This window comes from Rhinolophus sinicus, linkage group LG03, assembly GCF_036562045.2.
Source record: "Rhinolophus sinicus isolate RSC01 linkage group LG03, ASM3656204v1, whole genome shotgun sequence".
NCBI classification, from domain to species: Eukaryota; Metazoa; Chordata; class Mammalia; order Chiroptera; family Rhinolophidae; genus Rhinolophus; species Rhinolophus sinicus.
Window position 1 is genome coordinate 63,311,676 of NC_133753.1, and position 18,830 is coordinate 63,330,505.

The following is an 18,830-nucleotide window of genomic DNA, read 5'->3' on the forward strand; positions in this document are numbered from 1 at the left end:
CCTTGGGGTCTGGCCAAGGGCAGTCATATTTTGTTCTGGGAGTTTCTGGTCTGAACTTGCCTACAGGGTTCATTTTGAAGTTGAATCACCCCTTTTTTGCATGTTGTTTTTTCAGTCTCCACCTCGGTTCTTGGGAAGGAGAGTAGAGATGACTGAGTCTTGGCTGAGAAACAAAAACAGCTTACTGCCCCGGAGATGCTTTCTTCTGGAGATTGTGCCTGTCTTGGCCACCCAGATGGTCAGAGGGACCATAGAAAAGGGGACATCACATACCATCTTCAGCCTAAGGCTTAGGATGGTCAACAGAGGACTTCAAAGCCTGTGTCTCTAGTAGCTTAAAGACTGGCAGTCTTGCTTTTTACTTGTCCTTACCGATACCACCTGACCACATCCCTTCCTCTATACCTGGACCATCCAGGTATTTCCACTGATCCAGGAAGAGGGCCTGGGCAGAAGCCACAGGGAGTCATGAGGCTGTGAATTTCTTCAGGATTCGGACAGCCCTCCTCACCTTTGGTTCCAAGGCCTGGTGCAGGTCCTACAAACAGCAGCCTGTGGGTCTTTGTAGAGCAAGGGAGGGGAGGGAGGCCAGGAGAGATTAGAAACACCTTTGAGTCCGGATCAAACATTAACCAGGTATTTCCATGCTTGTGCTTCAGAGCCGTGGGGAAGGTAGAACTTGAAAGGCATTGGTTTTAGGCTTTTCTGAAAGCTGGAGAAGGCGGCCCCGGTGCAGCACTTCGCGGGCTGCCGTTCCCCAGGCCAGCTGTCAGCATCGTCCACAGGCTTGTTGGAAATCTGAACACTGGGGCTCTGCCCACCCCATGAAGTTAACTCCTGCTGGGGTGTGAGGCTCAGCTGTTATTTTCCATAAGCAGCCCAACGATAACCAGGGGCTGGGATGGGGAACCAGAGGGCCAGTTTCTCATCGTCTTGGAGAGGGACTGAAGGGCCTGCTGCCTGAGGAAATTAGGCTCCAGTCACTTCCCGGAGCCTGTCAAACCCCACCTTCAGCCTCAAGGGCTCACAAGCCCTACATCCTCAGCAGAGATCCAGCTCCACCCTCCCCACCCCTGCGCTACCTGTCCGACCTGAGCTAGCAGTGAGTGTCACCAGAAGAGAGCAGCGTGGCTCCGGGAAGCAGGCTGCCTGGCCATGCTCTGGGCACTGTGGCCAAAGTGGCTGGCAGGCAAGGGGCTGCCCCTCTTGGGGGTAGTGCTGCTGCGGGAGAGAGAGAAGAGGGGGCTTCAGTGGAGTCACCGGCGGGTAAAGTACCTGATCTTTCCTGGGAAGTGTGGACTGGAGGGGTCCTAGGAGCCTGGACCCCTGTGACGACGGAGGCCAGCCTGGGATGGAGCGGGGATTGGGTTTTGATCTGGGGTCGGGGCTAATTTGCTCCAGTCAACCTGGCGGAGCTTAAATTAGAGAGGTTGGTGAAAACATTGACTTTTGAAAATCATCCCCCAATTAGAAATGGAGGACACGGTCATGTGACACTGGCCGCTGGCTGGGTTTTGCCCAGAATGCCTGGTTGTGGGGTTCGAGGGGAGAGTCTCACTCCCGGGAGTCTGCAGTCTGAGCCCAAGCTGCGGTCTCCTTAGCCACGAGTCAGACCAGTACAAGCTGAGTGACTCTTGGTTTCCCTTCACCTGCCTGCAGCCTCCCATCTAGGCTGTGTCAGGGAGCTAGTGTGTGGGGTTGATCACAGCTTTCGCTTCTAATATTTAATCTCCTTAAACACATCAGATCTCAAGCTACAGCAGTGGCACTGTGGTCTGAGGGGCGTGCAAGTTTGTGGTGCATGATAACCGTAGTTAGCAAAAATGGGTACGTGTGTCAAGCATTTAAGCCCTGCACTTATACGGCTTCTCAATGAAAATTCACCACAACCCTGAGATTAGCATCACAACCCCCATTTTATAGATGGGAAAACTGAAGCATGGGAAACAAGGAACTTGCCCAAGCCCATCCAGCCTGACTGATTCCAAGGGTCAGGCTCATCACCAACACCCTGAGCTCCCAACACCTGCCCTGCCAAGGCCCCCCAGGCACAGCAACAGCTGGGACCCTGGCTGCTGCTCCATGATGGGACGAGGGAAGCTTGAGCTGGGCATCACTGCAGGGTGATCAGGCAGGGCGATCAGGCCCCACACCGGCTTCCTGGAACTGAGTTCCTGGAGTTCTGTTGTTTCAGCGGGAAACACACCCATACTATGACCTCCAGGTGAAGGTGCTGAGGGGCAGAAATATCCAGGGCAAAGACATGCGTGAGTGACCCTCAATTCCACCCTTTCTCTCCTTTTCCCTGGGGCCTCCACAGAGCTCAGTGGAGGGGCCGGCCGGAAGTGTGCGTGTGTGTGTGTGTGTGTGTGTGTGTGTGTGTGTGGAGTTGGGTAGAGAGGCTGGTGATGACTGTGGAGGGAGGCCTCCCTGGTGAGGGAGCCCAGGCCATAGCCCCAGAGCTGGGAGGTAGGTGCTGAAGGGGAGCATTGTGCAGACCCCCAACTCCTCCCTGAGTCGACCAAGTGGAGCAGTGCCAGTCTGGAGAGCGTGTGAGGCCTGCTGTTGCCAGAAGCCAACGTCTGCAAACCAGGAGCTCTCCGTGCCAATGCTGACAACTGGGAGGGGAGTTTGTCCTCCGAATTAGGCCTTTTCTGGGAATTGGTGGTCTGTGCTTCCATGTGATCTTGTCAACTGGGCACTGCAGGATTTCCATTCAGCTGAATGGAAGGTGTATCTGGTGGAGAGGGAGTCGAGGACATGGGCTCTCCCGCCCATCTCCCCAGCCTGCCCCGTGGGCAGCCTCCTCTCCTGACTCTGCTCCTCTCCTCACTCTGCTCCTTCCCCTCCCACCCCAACCTCCTCTAGACAACCTTTTCAACAATAAGAGCTTGAAGCTAGCACTGCTCCCTATCTTACCTGCAGTGTCCAAAGCTGACTGCTACGTGCAACTGTGGCTGCCCACGGCATCCCCCCACCATGCCCAGACAAAGGTGGTGGCCAACTGCAGTGACCCCGAGTGGAACGAGACCTTCTACTACAAGGTTCACAGTGCTGTGAAGGTGAGGGCCAGTGAGCGGCCAGGGTAGCGGCAATAAAGGGCTCCTCCAGGGTGCCTGCCCTGCCTCAGGCCCCCACCTCCTGCCCGCCCTGTCTACAGAACGTCCTGGAGCTCACGCTCTATGACAAAGACGTCATGCTCAGCAATAAGCTCTCCCTGCTGCTGTTTGACCTGGAGAACCTCAAACCCGGCCAACCCCACAGACATACCTTTCAACTCAACCAACAGGTGAGCCATGCCCACCTGTGCCACAATAAGCCGAGCTCTAGGAGAGGAGGTCCCGCCCAGGGCACTGAGGAGGGGCTCCAAGATGGCCCCTCCAGCCTGCACTACTGACTCTACCAAGGTGTCCCTCAAATACCTCTTCCCTGTGTGGAACCGACGTGTGAGCTCCTTGAGGGCAGAGTACTTTTCTCGATCATTGCTAAACCCTCAGCCTCTAGAACAGGCGTCCACACACAGATTTGAATGAATGAAGCTCCTCATGGAGATGCCACTACCCCTCCTGTGCCCACGAGAAGGCACGACAACAGTCTCCTCTTCTGGTCCCTGGACCTGAGCAGGGCCGAGGGCAGGGACAGTCCCTGAGGCTTCCAGAATGCTTTGAAAATGTGTTCCCTTGCTCCCTCCATGTAGGATTCAGAAGAGCTGCAGGTGGAGTTTGTTCTGGAGAAGAGGTGAGTACAGGTGGAGCCTATGCCCTTCCATTTCCTCTGAAACTCACGGGCAGCTCCCAGCTGTCAGTCACCAGGACCTGCGCTGGCCTGGCCTGACAGGGGATGTCCTGGTCTTGACGCCCATTTGAGTGTTGGCCCACACCCACCCCGACCTCCAAACCCTGTCAGGCTCCCCATGCTCTTCCAACTGCTTCAGTCACATTTTGATAATAACAGCCATCTTGAGGGGCCCAGATATCCCATGAGCCCCTCCTCCTTTGCAGCCAGATGCCTGCATCTGAAGTCATCACCAATGGTGTCTTGGTGGTAAGTAGTGAAGGCCAGCTTGGGGCTGCCCAGGGCTGGAGGGCAATGAGGAATTCACCACTGGGCCCGTCACACCTACTTGCCTCTGAAGGACACTCAACCCCTCCTCAGAGTGGAGATGTGCTGGGGGAGGCCTCACACCCGAGTGGGCAGCCCAGAAGCCGGCCTTCCTGTGCTCAGCACATTACTCATTTGGGACTCGGGCTTCTGAGACTGCCGAGGACCCTTTACCTCCTCCCCCTTTGCCACCAGGGCCACTTCTTCTGAGTCCTGGGAGTGGGGGCTGCTACAGAAGACCCTTGCCTGTAAGGCACAGGCCCTGGGAAGGTTTTACCTGGACCCTGCCCCACATATCGCTTCTTTCCTCCCTCCTGTTTCGGGCCCTGTGCAGGCTCTATGACTATCTGGCTCCCACAGACCTCTGCTTTCCAGGCTCACCCCTGTCTGAGAATCCAGGCCACCCTCGGGGAAGATGAGACAGCCCTACATCGAGAGTATGGTGCGTTTGGCCAGTGGCCTTTGGTCTTCCCTTCTCTCCTAGGGGGTTGGGGGACTGCTGATTTCAAGAAAATGGGTCTGGGACAGAAAGGTCTTCATTTTTCACTGTGTAAAGCCGATCAAGGATAGAACTGATTGCCTCGGGAAGAAGTGAACTTTTTGTCCCTGGAAGTATTCATGCATAGAGGTTGTATCAGTCCAACTACTGCTCTATAAAAAACACCCCCAAGTCTCAGCGGCAGACAACAGGAAGCATGTATTTAGCTCTCACATCTGGTGGTCAGCTGGTGCGTGGCTGACCTAGGCTGGGCTTGGTGGGAGTGACCTGGCTCTGCAATGTGTGCCCCTCCCTCATCTAATCTACCTCCTGTGACCCGTGGACTAGCCTGGGTATGTTCTTAGGGCGTTGCCGAGGTGCAGGAGAGCAAGCCCAAATGAACAGGTGCTTTTCACGCCTTTGGTCACATCACACAGCCACAAACATTTTGTTGTCAAAACAAGTCCCAAGGCTGACCCTAAAGTTGGAGGGCAGGGAAATTAGCTGGCCTCTTCGTGGGAGGAGCTAGCATCACATGGCAGAGGGAGAATTCTAGGAGACTGCGGAAGTGAGCACACCAGTGCACTTCCAGCACAGAGGGCAGCCACTCAGAAGGGGCACCCGATGCAGGAGTGGGACAGAGGCTGTGTGACAGCTCAAGTCCCCTGTAACCATGAGAGAGAGGCCGAGCCTGCAGGATGAGTCCCACCCAGGTGACACGTACTATGAGTTAGGCACTGCGCTAACCATTTGACATGTGTTTTATTATTTAACCCTCATAACAACCCCATAAAGTAGGTGCTTTAATTCATGAGACTGAAGCTTAAAGAAGAAAGCTAGTAAGTCACACAGCTAGTAAGTGGTGGAGCCAGGACCGAACACGGGTCTGTGATACTCCAGGGCTTCTCTCCACCACAGATTCAGTGGTTTCTGACTATGAATAGCGCATATTAATCTTAGTCCTTAAACCATGAGGTGAAAGAAGTATGACTTTCCGTATTTTCTCTAATTCCCTCCCCCTGGGTCATGTCAAGTCCCCAGGTCTCATGCAGTCCCAAGGAGCATGTGTAGAGAGCATCTGGGGTCCCCTTTGCCTGGACGTCAAGTATGGCCATTTCTTCTTGCCTCCTCCCCAGAGAGTTGCTCCTGGGCTACAGGCCTCTCTGCCCCTCCTCCCAGCCTGGCCTCCCCTAGCCTGTGCTAGTTCTCCCCTTCTTCTCCAAGCTACCTAGTCTCTCTGAGGCCACAAACCCACTTCTTCCCGTTTCTCCTCTGCAAACCCTCTGCGTTCTCCCGAGGTCTTACACTTTGGAAACAAAGGCCAGAACAACTTGCGGCCTGAGGGTGTGAGCACAGAGCTTGAATGGGGGAACTACCAGTTGAAAACTGGTAATTAATGTAATAATTAATATATGATAACTATAACATAATCTCATAGAATTATATTTTATATATTTAATATAATCTCAAAATCATCAGCTCCATAAGCTTTGGACAGGGGGCTCTCTCTCTCCCTGCCTTTCCCCCCTTCCCCTAGGCATTGTGTGTTCCCCACTTTCCCCAGGTCCTCAGTTCTGACCAGGACAGGTTACAGGACCCTGATGTCCTTCGTGATGGCTTTGTTATGGTCTCAGTGCCAGAGAGTGAGCAGGGTGATGAGTTGGCATTTCCAAGGGGAAGGAAATGGGATTTGCTATTCAGGGTGCTACCATCACACACACACACACACACACACACACACACACACACACACACACCTGCTCTCACTCCCTCACCTGGACCCTCTGCTCCCAGGCTCTAGGCAGATTCAGCTGGCAGTGCCCGGGGCCTATGAGAAGCCACAGCTCTTGCCCCTGCAGCCTCCCGTGGAAGCAGGCCCCCCAGCCACCTTTACCTTCCACGTGAATCCAGCGCTGCAATCCAGGCTGGAAGTGGCGCTAGAAGAAGAGCTCACAGTCCTGCAGGTGAGTGAGCTCACAACCTGGAAGATGCAGGTGATAGGATCAGGCCGGCTGGAGCAGTGGTCCAGGGCGTCAGGGCAGGCACGTTTCCTCCACTCTGAGGGGCTCCACCGTGTTGTCTTCCCTGCAGAGCAGCCCAGCTGCTGAGTTGGAGGTCCAGAGGAGCAAGCTGGGCGAGGGGGGCATCCTGCTCTCCTCTCTGGCCCTAGGCCAGGAGGAACAGCGCTTCGTGGCCCTGGGGGAGGTAAGGCTCTGTCTGAGTGCCTAAAGGACCCCTGCATGCTTTGTGATCTCCAAAAAACTTCTGAGGGAGGGGCCTGAGAGGGGGTCAAGATCAGACCATCCAGGAGCTCAGCCATGGTCCACATCTGGGCTAGAGTTACCGGAGCAGCAGGGGCTGCTGGTGGGAGAATCCAACCCAGAATCCTCAGGGATGGGCTGTTGTCTCTTTCAGGGCCAGGAAGTGGCTCTGAGTGTGAAGGCAGAAATGAGGTGAGGAAGGCTCTCCTCAGGGGGCTCATGGGCTAGGCTGGAAGTGCAGGGGCTTTCCTGCCTGTGCGACTCATCCAGGGGGTGGGCAGGTCTGGTTCTGGTGGGATCTTTGTGAGGGGTTCCACGGAGTGTGTGTCTGCTCCTGCGAAAAACTGGCTTGGCCCGAGGCTCCCCTCCACTGAACAGTCATCCAGCACCCCACCCCCATTCCACATGAGGCAGCTCTGGGGACCTGGACCTGCGCCTGGGCTTTGATCTCTGTGACGGGGAGCAGAAGTTTCTGGACAAGAGGAAGCAGATCGTGTCCAAGGCTCTGCAGCAGGTGCTGGGATTGAGCCAGGCTCCCGACAGTGGCCAGGTATGGAATGGAGGTGCCAGACCCCAGCATTTCTGGGACCAGATCCATCCTTTTCCCTTGAGAGGACTGTGTGGCTCAGAGGTGATAGGAAGTATAGAGGAAACATGGGGAGCAGAGGAGGAAGGGGGCAGGCCTGTTCGCATGAGCTGATGGGCACAATCGTATGTAATGAGGGACTGAACAGCCTGGCCAAAGCGGGTGAATTAGTCATCTCAGGCTGCCATCACAGAACACACCACTAACTGGGGGGCTTAAACAACAGGTATTTATTTTCTCACCTGGAAGCTGGAAGTTCAAGATCAAGGTGCTATCAGGGTTGGTTTTTGGTGATGTCTCTCTTGCTGACTTGTAGACGGCCACCTTCTTGCTCTGTCCTCACATGGCCTTTCCTCTGTGTATGTGCAGGGGGTGTGTGGGGGGTTCTTTCTCTTTCTCTACAAGGACACCAGTCCTATTGCCTTAGGGCCCCACCCTTATGACCTCGCAGAACCTATACTACCTCCTTATAGGCCCTTTCTCCAAATATAGTATCAATCGTAATAAAAAAGAGTCTAGCTCTGGCTAGAAATAAATGACAGATTTATTCAAGGGCTTTAGAGTTTGAGAACTAGAAACACAACTAGGAATAAATCTAGAAATGTTCCAAGGAAGAAAGAAAAATCATTAGCTTATATGATGTAACCGAATCACAAGAGAGAAAGGAGCCCTGCATTCCTAGTTCTTTGATTGGTCCATTACAATGACTTAACTAGTGTCAATAATTATGATGATGGATTTCTGGTAGCTGTCGAGTGGGGCGTCAGGCAGTCTGCACACAGTTTTCTTTGAGGAGGTCATACGCTTAACGGGAGCACATGTACTGACATGTACTATGCTGATGATAATCTGTATGATGTCTAATGCAGGACTAGAGTTACAGGAAAGTTTAAAAGTTTAAATGTCAAGATTATATTTATGGTTTTTCTGCAAGCTTCAGGTTCTGTTAGTAATTTACCAGTAAGGCTGAGAAGAGAACCATTCAGTTTTCCCTCTTTCCTCAATAGTCACATTGGGGTTTCAGCATATGAATTTGGGAGGGACGTAATTCAGTTCACAACAGTAGACAAAGGGATTTGGAAGTGGTGGGTCCACGGGGCTCTGTGGCTAGGAAGCAGGAGGGAAGGCAGTGCTGAGGGCGAGACCTATGGTAAATTGGGAAAAGTTGGTGGCTTCCTCCCGGCTGCAGGTGTACTCAGGAGATGGAGCCTGTGCCCAGTGCTGACAAGCTTAGCAAGCCTGGATTGTTTGTTTGGGAGATGCCTACTCTGTGCCAAGCTCCACTCTGTATGTGGAGGGTGAAGACAGCACAGACCCTACCTACAGGGAGCTCTGTCTCTGCCAGCACTCTGTAGGGACAGTGCCCTTGCTGGACAGTGGCCAAGGAGCATTTTTTTCAAGACAGGAGAAAGGAGCACAGGGAAAGGAACCAAAGATCTGGGTGAAATGGGCAAAATCATCTTGGAAAAGCTGAGTAGCGAAAAACCTTCTATTCTGATCCCACCAGACACCTCTGATCTTAGAGCTATCTGGACACCTCTCATGTCATGGGCAGGTCCAGGTTGCTCAGTGGTCTTTGTCACTTTAGCTCAGTGGTTCTCAGTTGGTGGCAATTTTACCAGGCGACATTTGTCAATGTCTAGAGACATGTTTTATTGTCATGACTGGGTGAAGGGGAGAGAGATGCTACTGGCATCTACTGGGTAAAGGCCAGGAATGCTGTAAACATTGTAGAACACACAGGACAACTCATCATAACAAAGAATTATCCAGTCTAAAATTATCAGTGGTGCCAAGATTGAGAAACCCTGTTTTAGCTGTTTTGGGTGAATATACCTTGCAGGTACATCCTTTCCTAGTATAATGATTATGAGCCATCTCTGGATCCATACTGTTTCCATCACTTACTGACTGTATTATTACGGTCACGTTATCTAACCTTCCTGTGCCTCAGTTCTCCCATCTGTAAGATGGGTTGCTGTGAGGATTCAATGAGACAATACATGTAAGTCTCTTAGATCAATGTCTGACACTGTTAGCAATAATATATAAATAACAGTGGTGGTAGATGTTGTTATCATGATTATTACTGTGCCCAGGTACCTGTGGTGGCTGTGCTGGGTTCGGGAGGTGGAACCCGTGCTATGTCTTCCCTGTACGGCAGCCTGGCAGGGATGCAGGAGCTGGGACTCCTGGATATTGTGACCTACTTGAGTGGGGTCTCTGGGTCCTGTTGGTAAGTGAGGTGGGGGCAAGGTACAGAGTAAAGGAGAGCCCTGAAGAGACAGGGGTATGACCTGGTGATCTGGTGGAGTCCCTGGTGTGGGGGGCAGGAGTCTGCCTCCAAGGAGGTTAGGAGGGGGTCAGGAAGGGACTGAGTCCCCAGGGATCCCCTAAGTAGGTGGTGCAAGGCAGTGGATACAAGTGATGGTGGAGGAGGTGTCACTCACAGACACCTGCATCCCTCTCTCCCTTTCCTGTGCTCCCCTGCCCCCAATTCCCTCCATGCCCAGGTGCATCTCCACACTCTACAAGGACCCAGCCTGGTCCCAGGTGGCTTTGCAGGGCCCCACTGAGCATGCCCGGGCTCGGGTCTGCAGCAGTAAGATGGGGGCAGTGTCCGTGGAGCGCCTGCAATACTATGCCCAGGAACTGGGGAACCTGGAAAGCAGAGGCCACAGTGTTTCCCTCGTCGACCTCTGGGGCCTCCTCATTGAATATGTCCTGTACCAGGAGGTAAGAGAAGAGCAGGTAACAAATAAACACGACTCCTTTCCACCCTTGTACCACCAGCACTTAGTTCTGCCTTAGCTGTTCTGAGATTTGCAAAGCTATCATTTAGGTCTGAGCAACCTGGGGTGGGGGGTGGAGGGGCTGACACCCCTTCATCTTTCCTGGCTCCTAACCCTTGGGGAAGGAGAGGCTGGTTTGTAGTTCTCAGATCTGTCTGCATTTTGGAATCACCAGTGCAGCTTTTCAAAAACACCTCATGCCTGGGCCTTACTTCCAGAGATACTGTTTTGTTTGCTCTAGAGTCGAGCACTAGCACAGGTATGTTTTCAAAGCGTTCCAAGCGATTCCCACTTGCCGCTGAGGCAGAACACCACTCCCACCTGTTGGCCCAGCGGCCATGACTCGCGCCACCTGGTGGCTGCTCCTAGATCTGCAGGCCCAGCATTGGCGAGGAGTTGAGAAATTCAGAGGTGAGGAAGGATCTCAGCCCTGGGACGCCTGGCCCACTGGTGTGTGGATATCAGCTATGGATTTATATCACAAGTGATTTCTCACTTATAAGAAAAGAACTCATGTTTTCTAGTGATTTACTTTTTAAAGAAAGTAGACTGGATTTCAGGTATTCCTTTAAAAATGTCACTGTCTCTCGGGTGCTGATGTGCTTTCTTGAATGGGGAAGAAGGTGGGAGGGTGTTCCCAGTGCCCCCGGAATTGCATAAAACCCACAGCGGCCTTACATCTGTTGCAGCCTAAAGCGTGTCCCCTAGAGAGAGAGATGTCTCTAAAGCAGTGGCCTTGGCGACCACAGTCTCTTGTGGACACAACACACCCCATCGGGTGCCAGCCTCAGGCCATGGGGATGGGGAACGAGAACTCCCACAAGGCCAAGGGCATTCCTTTCTTTCCTGTCCAGGAAAACCCTGCCAAACTGTCTGACCAGCAGGAGGCCGTCAGCCAGGGCCAGAACCCTTACCCCATCTACTCCAGCATCAACATTTGCACAGACATCAGCGGGGAAGACTGTGCAGGTGTCTGAGTGTGCAGACCTAGGAAGCAGGTGGAAGGCGTGGTGGTGGAGGGCGGAAGGGGCCAGACTGTCAGTATAGGTGGGAACCTCGGAGCACAGGGGGGTTGTTGCCTCCTGTTCTTGACAAGGGCCGGGAGAACCCTGGGGTCCTGGTGGGAAGCCCTCGCTGACATTCCCTTTACTCTGGGCCCCTAGAGTGGTGCGAGTTTACCCCCCATGAGGTTGGCTTCCCCAAGTATGGGGCTTATGTTCCCACCAAGCTCTTTGGCTCAGAGTTCTTCATGGGGCGATTGCTGAAGCTCTGGCCAGAACCCCGGCTCTGCTACCTACAGGGTGAGTCTAGGCCGGAGGGCTGGGGACAGGGAGGGTGCAGGGCCAGGCCCTGACATGGGTGCAGGAGTCATGACGGCCTGGGCCTGGCCTGTCTCCTTAGGTGTATGGGGCAGCGCCTTTGCAGCCAGCGTGGATGAGATCTTCCTGAAGACGACTGGCTCCAGCCTCAGCTTCCTGGATGAGCACCGAGGCAGCATGAACACCACAGAAGAGGGTGCAGACCCCGAACCCCAACCCCATGCCTCCTTCTAGCACTAGGGCCCTGGAAGAGGCAATGAGAAGGAGGGAGGGGACAGTGAGGGACTTGGCTGTCCCACTGGGTTCAGACATGCTGAGGAAATGACTTCCCTGTAGAGGCAGTGTGGGTAGGGGGCTGGGCGAGGGCCCACGTCAGAAACCCCAGTGGGAGCCGGGAGTGCTCTGTGATCAGGCTACAACTTTGGATTCTCTCCTTGGACTCTAATGAAGTCAACTCAGCCCAGGGCCACTGGGCATCTGGATGATACTCTGTCCACACACCTCAGGGCTCCTCTTCGGCCTGCTCTCTACATGGCCTATGAGCACCTTGCTGCAAGGAATACCTTTCCCACCTTTCTCCCCTGGATTCCTTTTGCTCAGCTCTTACAATTCAGCTGAGACATCATTTTATCAGGAAGCTTCTCTGTTCCACTCCATCCCTCCAGGGAGATAGAGGGTCTAACCACCCAGGTCCCTGTAAGACCTCAGGCACATCACATGGGTCACTGTCCTTACCTCAGCGCACTGTCCCGATTCATTCTCTCTCTCTGACTCTCCCCTAAGTAGGCGTGAGCCCTGAGGGCCGGGGCCGGGTCTTAGTCTCCCTGGTGCCCAGCACATAGCAGCTGCTCAGTAGGTGTTTAGGGGGTGAAATTCTGGTTGGAAATTGTATATGCAACTTTCAGGGTGGGTGATGTTATTAATAAATGCAGTGTCATAGGCAACTTTCAAAATATGGAGAATGTGAAAAAAACACACACATTATTTTAAAGGGGTTCTGGGAAGCAGTGGTCAGAAGCCTGGGAGGCGGGGTGTAGGGAGAAGATGGAGGGGCCTCCCCTGAGCCATAAAGGCCAGAGGACAATGAAGGGTACCACTTCTCCCTATATGTCACCATCCCATCCTCACTAGACGACTGCCAGAAGCTCCAGCTGCATGACCCCACGAGGCTGAGAACCAGGCTCTTCACCCCCCAGGGGCTCTTCTCCCAGGTTGTACTGGGCCTATTCACCTGCCGCTTCACCTCCGCGAAGAACTTCAACTTCATGCACGGCCTCTGCCTGCACAAGGATTATATGGCTGGCAGGGAGTTTGTGGCCAGGAACGGTGGGTGCTGCTCTGCGTGGGGCCCTCCTGCTGCCTGTGCCTCCAGCTCATGGGGGCCAGTGCTGCCTTTTGACCCGGGAGTTGGGGTGTGGGCTCCTGTTCCCCAAAGGTGGATGAGGGGGCTGGAGTGGGAGACCCCAGAGTGGCTGTCAGAGAGGGAAAGAAGCAAAGACCTCTACAGAGAGGGGCATTTCCAATACAAAGAGAAGAGAGTTGCTAAGAAGAGCAAGCATTTGTCCCTGTGCAGACACACACCCGGACGCCTGCCCCAACCAGCTCACTCCCATGAGGGACTGCCTGAACCTGGTGGACGGCGGCTTTGCTATCAACTCCCCGTTCCCGCTGAGCCTGCTACCCCAGAGAGCGGTGGACCTCATTGTGTCCTTTGACTATTCTCTGGACGCCCCCTTCAAGGTAAGGGGTGGGGGTTCTCTGCTGAGGCGGCCTGACTGGGTGTGTGGGGATGGCCCTTCGCGGAGGGCCTGGGTTCTAATCTGTCAGTGGCGCCCTGTGCCCCCTGCGCAGCACTGGTCTCCCAGTTGGAGGAGAGGATTGCTGAGGTTTTGGGAGGGAGTGGGAGTCGGGAAAGGAGGCCAAAGAGAGTCCTCAGGCGTCTTCTATCCTGGTAAAGGGACGACCCCTATTGTAGGCCCTGCCTGTTCCTGGTAGCATCCCTTGCTCCCAACAGGGCCTGGGTCTGCCGTCCCTTCATTTTTGTGGTAACAAAGCTTTGTGGTAACAACAGGGTCCCTTCCAGAAGTCTCTCACAGTGGCTCCCTCAGACCCTGTGGGGTGGTGGACAGGTTCCCCCATTCGGATGTGGGTTCCAATTGTGCTGTTGGCCCAGCTCTTCCCTCATTGGCCTCCCCCTCCTCCTCCTGGGTCCAATGAGAGCTTGGGATTAGATGATGGACAAAGCCTTTTCCAACGTGACCTTCTGTAATCATTTGGTCTCAACCTTGTGAACTAGAAATCAGCCCGCTAAGAGGGTCAGAGGAGGGAGGCAGTGGGAAGCCACGGGGTAGGAAGCATGGTGAGAATGCTGGTGATTATTGTTCAGCTGCACACCCACCGTGCCAGGGAGTTCTTCTCATGAAGGGGAGGTCACCTGCCTGCAATCACTCAGCTAGTGAGAGGCAGAGCTGACCTGTGTCTGTGTGCGTCCAGGTGGGAGGCACGCAGGGTCAGAAGCCTGCCTCCCTGCACAGGTCTTACAGATGACAGAGAAGTACTGCCTGGACCGAGGCATCCCCTTTCCCAAGATTGAGGTGCTCCCTGAGGACCTGGAGGAACCCCGTGAATGCTACCTGTTTGCCAGGGCCGAGGACCCTCACGCACCCATCGTGCTGCACTTCCCCCTTGTCAACCGTACCTTCCGCACACACCTGGCCCCAGGTGAGGGGACGCCCTGGGCCTGGCCCACAGAGCTCTAGGGTGGTGATGGAATACTGTTCTGGGAGTGGGTCCCCTGGACAAGGTAGCAAAGCATGCCTCCCGGAGGGCCCGAGCCGGCCACTGCTGCCCTCTGCTTCCTGGACTTAAGCACTGGTACTGGCGCCCCCTGATGGGCAAGAGAGCAGAGATGTGGGCCCCTGGCAGGGCCTACAAAGAACCAGCCAGCTGTCCTAGGGCAGGGGGGCTTCTGGGCTGGCAGCTCCCAGCCACAGAGTACCCCAGCCTGGTCTCTCCTCCACTTCCCACCCGCAGGTGTGGAGCGACAAACAGCTGAGGAGAAGGCCTTTGGGGACTTTGCCATCGATGGGCCAGACACCCCCTATGGCATGACAGACTTCACCTATGAGCCTGAGGAGTTTGATCGGCTGGTGGCCCTGAGTCGATATAACGTTCTAAACAATGCAGAGACCCTGAGGCATGCCCTCCAGCAGGCTCTGGACAGGTTGCAAGCAGGGGCCAGTGCTGCAGGCTGACCCAGGCTGGAGTTGGAGGACTGTGACACAGAGGAGGGACTGGGGGGGTGCAGACTAGGGCTTGGTAAAGGGGGGAGTGGACTCTGTAGGGCTCTGCTTCCCGTCTCACCGGGACCTGCCTTGAGGTGCCCCAGGCCTTGGAAAGCTCCTGCAGAATTGCAGGTTGGACTTGGGGCTGGGCCCTTCTTGTATGTGTTGCTGGGAGATGGGGCAGTATGTCTCTCCGGGGGCACTTGGGGTGTGGGGCAGAAGTGAGCAGTGCTATTTTACATTGGAGTGTGTAGAGGGGATGACCAGGCAGTAGTCTAGCCCCAGGTTCCACCCCCTACACAGAAGGACTTCAGACCCTCACCAGATGGGAGCTGTGAGAGCTGAGGTGCTGGTTACTCTCCTTAAACTGAGACCAAAAGCAAAGATGCATCCAGTTCACACTTGTGCAAGTGGCTCAATCCCTGATCCACCTCTGACTCCCTCCCCCACCCCCACCCTCTCTGGTCCCCAGCTCCTGGATGCAGTGTAAGTTCTATCAATAATAAAGGGGGACCACATGGGTTGCCACTCTGGGTCACTAACTCCATCATCCTTCCTGCTAAGTCTCCTTTGCCTTCTGCCTCACTCACACCCTCTCCCCCACCTCATCCCTCCTCATCGCTCACCACCCTTCCCTGTTCAGTGTCCTGAAGGCTGTGGGATGACAGCCCATCCTGGCCGGACTCAGGCTGGTGGGTGTGCACATTGTCTCCCTGCTAATTACTCATGGTTTGCACTTTAAACTTGGGCTACATTCTCTTGTCATGTGTACAGCTGCCACCTCATGCAAATAGTGTCACCATTCCAGCAGCTAAATGGGTGTGTCTGGAGGCCCCATCTGCCGATCAGGAGGCAGAGTGAATGTGTGCCTGCATGTGTGTGCGTGTTCCTAGCGAGGGCAGGGCCGTGTTGACCGTTGGCCAGGGAGGCACAGTGATAGAGGGAGCCTGGCTGGGAATTCAGAGGCCGGGCTCCTGTCTCTTTCACAGATGCATCCAATGATCTGGGCGATCTGTCTCTCCCCCGCCCTGTTTCTGATCTCTCCCTACCCACCTAGGACCCTCCAAATATCTGGAACCTTTCCAGCATGGGCAGATTTTAGGTCTGTGGAGACCAGGGTTAGTCTGGGGGACTCTCCAGGCCCTCTCCCTCTGGCCGTGGGCTTCTGCAGCCTCATTTGCCTCACTCCTGCCCTACCCAGTACTGAGCCAGCTGGGACCCTTCAGTGGCCCAGCTGCCATACATGCTATGGCTGCTGGCACTTCAACACTTGCTCTCACTGACCTGCCCACCAGGAGTGCTCTCTCTGGCTGCACCCGCTGTTCCACTCTCCCTCCCTCTCGCACATACCCAAGCATGCTCTCCAGGGCCACGGTCACCATCCTTTTTCAATCAGGGACACTTAGGCAAGGAAGCTTTCCCCGTCCTGACTCTGGGAAGAACACCGTGGTTCTGGCTTCCGGCTGGAAGGAAGGTAGCTCAATCCGAGCCTGCGCCCCCTGGCCTGGCCCGGCCTGGGATCCCCAAACCTCTAACTGAACATGAGCTGAGAAAGGCAGAGGGAGCCGGGCCTCAAAAGGGCCAGTGCTTTGGGCTGGCACGGGGTGGGGGCAGCTTGGTTCTCTCCTGCCTCCTCACCATTGCTGCCCATCACAGGCCACCACCACCCCTGCCTCTTGGCTCAGCAGTGAGAGGTTTCCTTTGGGGTGCCCAGGCTGGTCCCTGAGCTCCTGCTATGGCTGCTGGCATCACCACTGCTATGTGTACCATCCATCACCAAAAACTGATTAGGACCTCCATAGAGTTCATAGCTCTGAACTTCACAGAGTTCCTAGAACTTGGAACTCATAATGTTCACAGAGTTCTTAGACCTTCGGTCTGTCTTTAATGCTTCATATGGCCTCAGGCTATTTCTGGCCCATGGAAAGTAAGCACCCTAAGAGCAGAAATTTTTGTCTGTTGGGTTCCCTGCTATATCCCCAGTGCTCGGAGCAGTAGCTGGCACATAGTAGATGCTCAGTAAATATTTGACAAATGAGTGAGATTCTACATTCTAAAGAGATGGATCATTACCTGCCAACCATGAAAAGATGTACAACACTAATGGCTCTTAACCTATTTGGACCTTTTTGAAAAGCTGATGAAAACCATGGACCTTCTCCCAAGAAAAATGCACATACATATGACCAGTTACATACAACAAGGTCTCTGCTTTACTATGTGATCACCACCCCCAGTGTGGTGGGGGTTGTTTTTTGCCTTCCTGGGCCAGCAAGTTTTGTGAAGAAAGCAGGCATGTGGGCTTGTGTAGAGCTGGTAGGTACCTTCATTCTCACAGAAGTATAGGAAATGCCATGTTGGCTCAGATTAGATTTGGGAAGATGTAATGGGCTCAGGGTGGGAGGGCAGGAAGGGGGAGGCCGGTCTGGTGCTCTAGCCAAGGAACTGACAGCAGGTGTAGGGGTGACCTCAGCTAGGGAATGAAGAAACATCTCCAGGATTAAATGTGGGAGCCAACAGAGTAAGGAGGCGGAGTTCAATGATGACCTGGCCAGTGTGGCTCCTGCTCCTAGGCGAGGAGGGATTTGAGTCAACTTCTCCATTTCTGCCCCATTTCGAAGCATTTCCCAAGATGGCTGGAAATAAGTTTCAAGGTCCTGCAGGTGACTAGGGCGGAGGGATTTGGCCAGAAGAACACAGCTGTAAGCTTGATTCCTCTGAGGCTGGGTGGAAACATAAGAGTAGGGACATGATTCTTCAGCTTGTCAGAGTTCCTCATCATGCAAGGGGAAGAAAAGGGTGGCCATCGAGGCTGCATGCAGTGTGTGGCTGCCCACGTTGTGTACTGCACAACTGCAGGGGGTGCCATTCATATGAACTGATGATGTGAATTTGCCCCCATGCAATTGTACCACACGGTGGCCCTGGGACCACTGTCTTAGCTGAGGGAGTGTGAGGACAGAGGCTGGTCCAAATATTAGATCCGCTGGCTTCTTCAGACACATCTTCAGGCATTCAAATAGTCTCCTGCAGAAAAAAGAAATGGGGGCATTTGAAGAAGGGAGGGAGAGAAGGAGGGAAAGAGAAAAAGGAAAGAGAAACACCTCTTCATTCCTTGGATGGCACAGCAATGGGAGGGGAGCCTCAGGTATTGGCAAGTGGCTGGTTAGCATGGGAGCACCCCACCTTCTCCAGAGCTCCAGCCAAGCAGCTCTTTGCCTCATTGTCACTCTACTCTTTTGCTGAGAGTTTGAAAGCCCCCTCACGTCAGATTGAGCCATTCTTGGAGAGGAGGAAAGGAGGGCTACCTGCATAATCCTACATGCATCCATTTTTCCCCAACACCCACCCCCTCTACAGTGGGGGAAAATCTACAGGACCCAGAACAAACAGGGCAGGAAGTCCAGGACTCTCCCTGCAAGAAAGAGGGGTCTGTATTGGGATTGTCCTGAGAGTCAGGGAGTCTGGTCACCACAGGGGTGGGGATTAATTTTTTTCTATTAGGACAACTGAGGCACAGGAAATATTAAGCAATTAAGGGCCCACACATGTTAATAACCATTTACTCTAGTCAAATTTAGGTTTTGAAATATATATATGTATATTTATATATACATATAAATATACATTTAATTAGTCCATTTAATTAGACTTTCAAAAAATCTAATTTACAACTCTAGATGGAGAGCTTTGGAAAAGTAAATGGTAAAAGGAGGCAAAGTTGGGGGAAAGGTCAGTGAAAGACAAAAGGAGCAAAATACGAGTAAGGCAGCCATGGGCAGAGCTCCCAGAAGTGCAAGTGGGTAGGAGGGGGGAGCTCGTGCTGAAGGGAGGTGGGACAATGGCTCTCGAGAGAGTCTCTGGCTGATTGGCTGATGTTTACAAGTCCTCTATGGTTGTTAATCCTTTGACCTCAGAGTGGGGGTCCCCATCTGGGCTGCACCCTGGAATCACCTGGGGAGCTTAAACAATACAGATGTCCACGCGCGTTCTGCTCTGGGTCCTACTA

The 18,830-nt window shown here is 53.9% G+C and overlaps 1 protein-coding gene across 2 annotated transcripts; it reads left to right on the forward strand.

Moving 5' to 3' along the window:
- Window positions 1-234: 234 nt before the first annotated feature.
- PLA2G4F (phospholipase A2 group IVF) lies at window positions 235-15,363 on the forward strand. Of its 2 annotated transcripts, XM_074327877.1 has the most exons (21): window positions 1,129-1,266; window positions 1,747-1,827; window positions 2,195-2,267; window positions 2,926-3,062; window positions 3,161-3,289; window positions 3,698-3,738; window positions 4,002-4,044; window positions 4,477-4,543; window positions 6,374-6,543; window positions 6,671-6,784; window positions 6,995-7,032; window positions 7,255-7,390; window positions 9,526-9,662; window positions 9,940-10,162; window positions 11,073-11,187; window positions 11,382-11,519; window positions 11,620-11,733; window positions 12,669-12,863; window positions 13,111-13,277; window positions 14,072-14,258; window positions 14,571-15,363. In XM_074327877.1, exons 3-21 carry the CDS (start codon window positions 2,264-2,266, stop codon window positions 14,789-14,791), a joined length of 2,376 nt encoding a protein of 791 aa, XP_074183978.1. In that variant the 5' UTR covers window positions 1,129-1,266; window positions 1,747-1,827; window positions 2,195-2,263; the 3' UTR covers window positions 14,792-15,363. The 2 variants fall into 2 exon arrangements, with proteins under 2 accessions (XP_019580978.2, XP_074183978.1); XM_019725419.2 differs by lacking the exon at window positions 1,747-1,827 and having other exon boundaries at window positions 235-1,266.
- The last annotated feature ends 3,467 nt before the right edge of the window (window positions 15,364-18,830 follow it).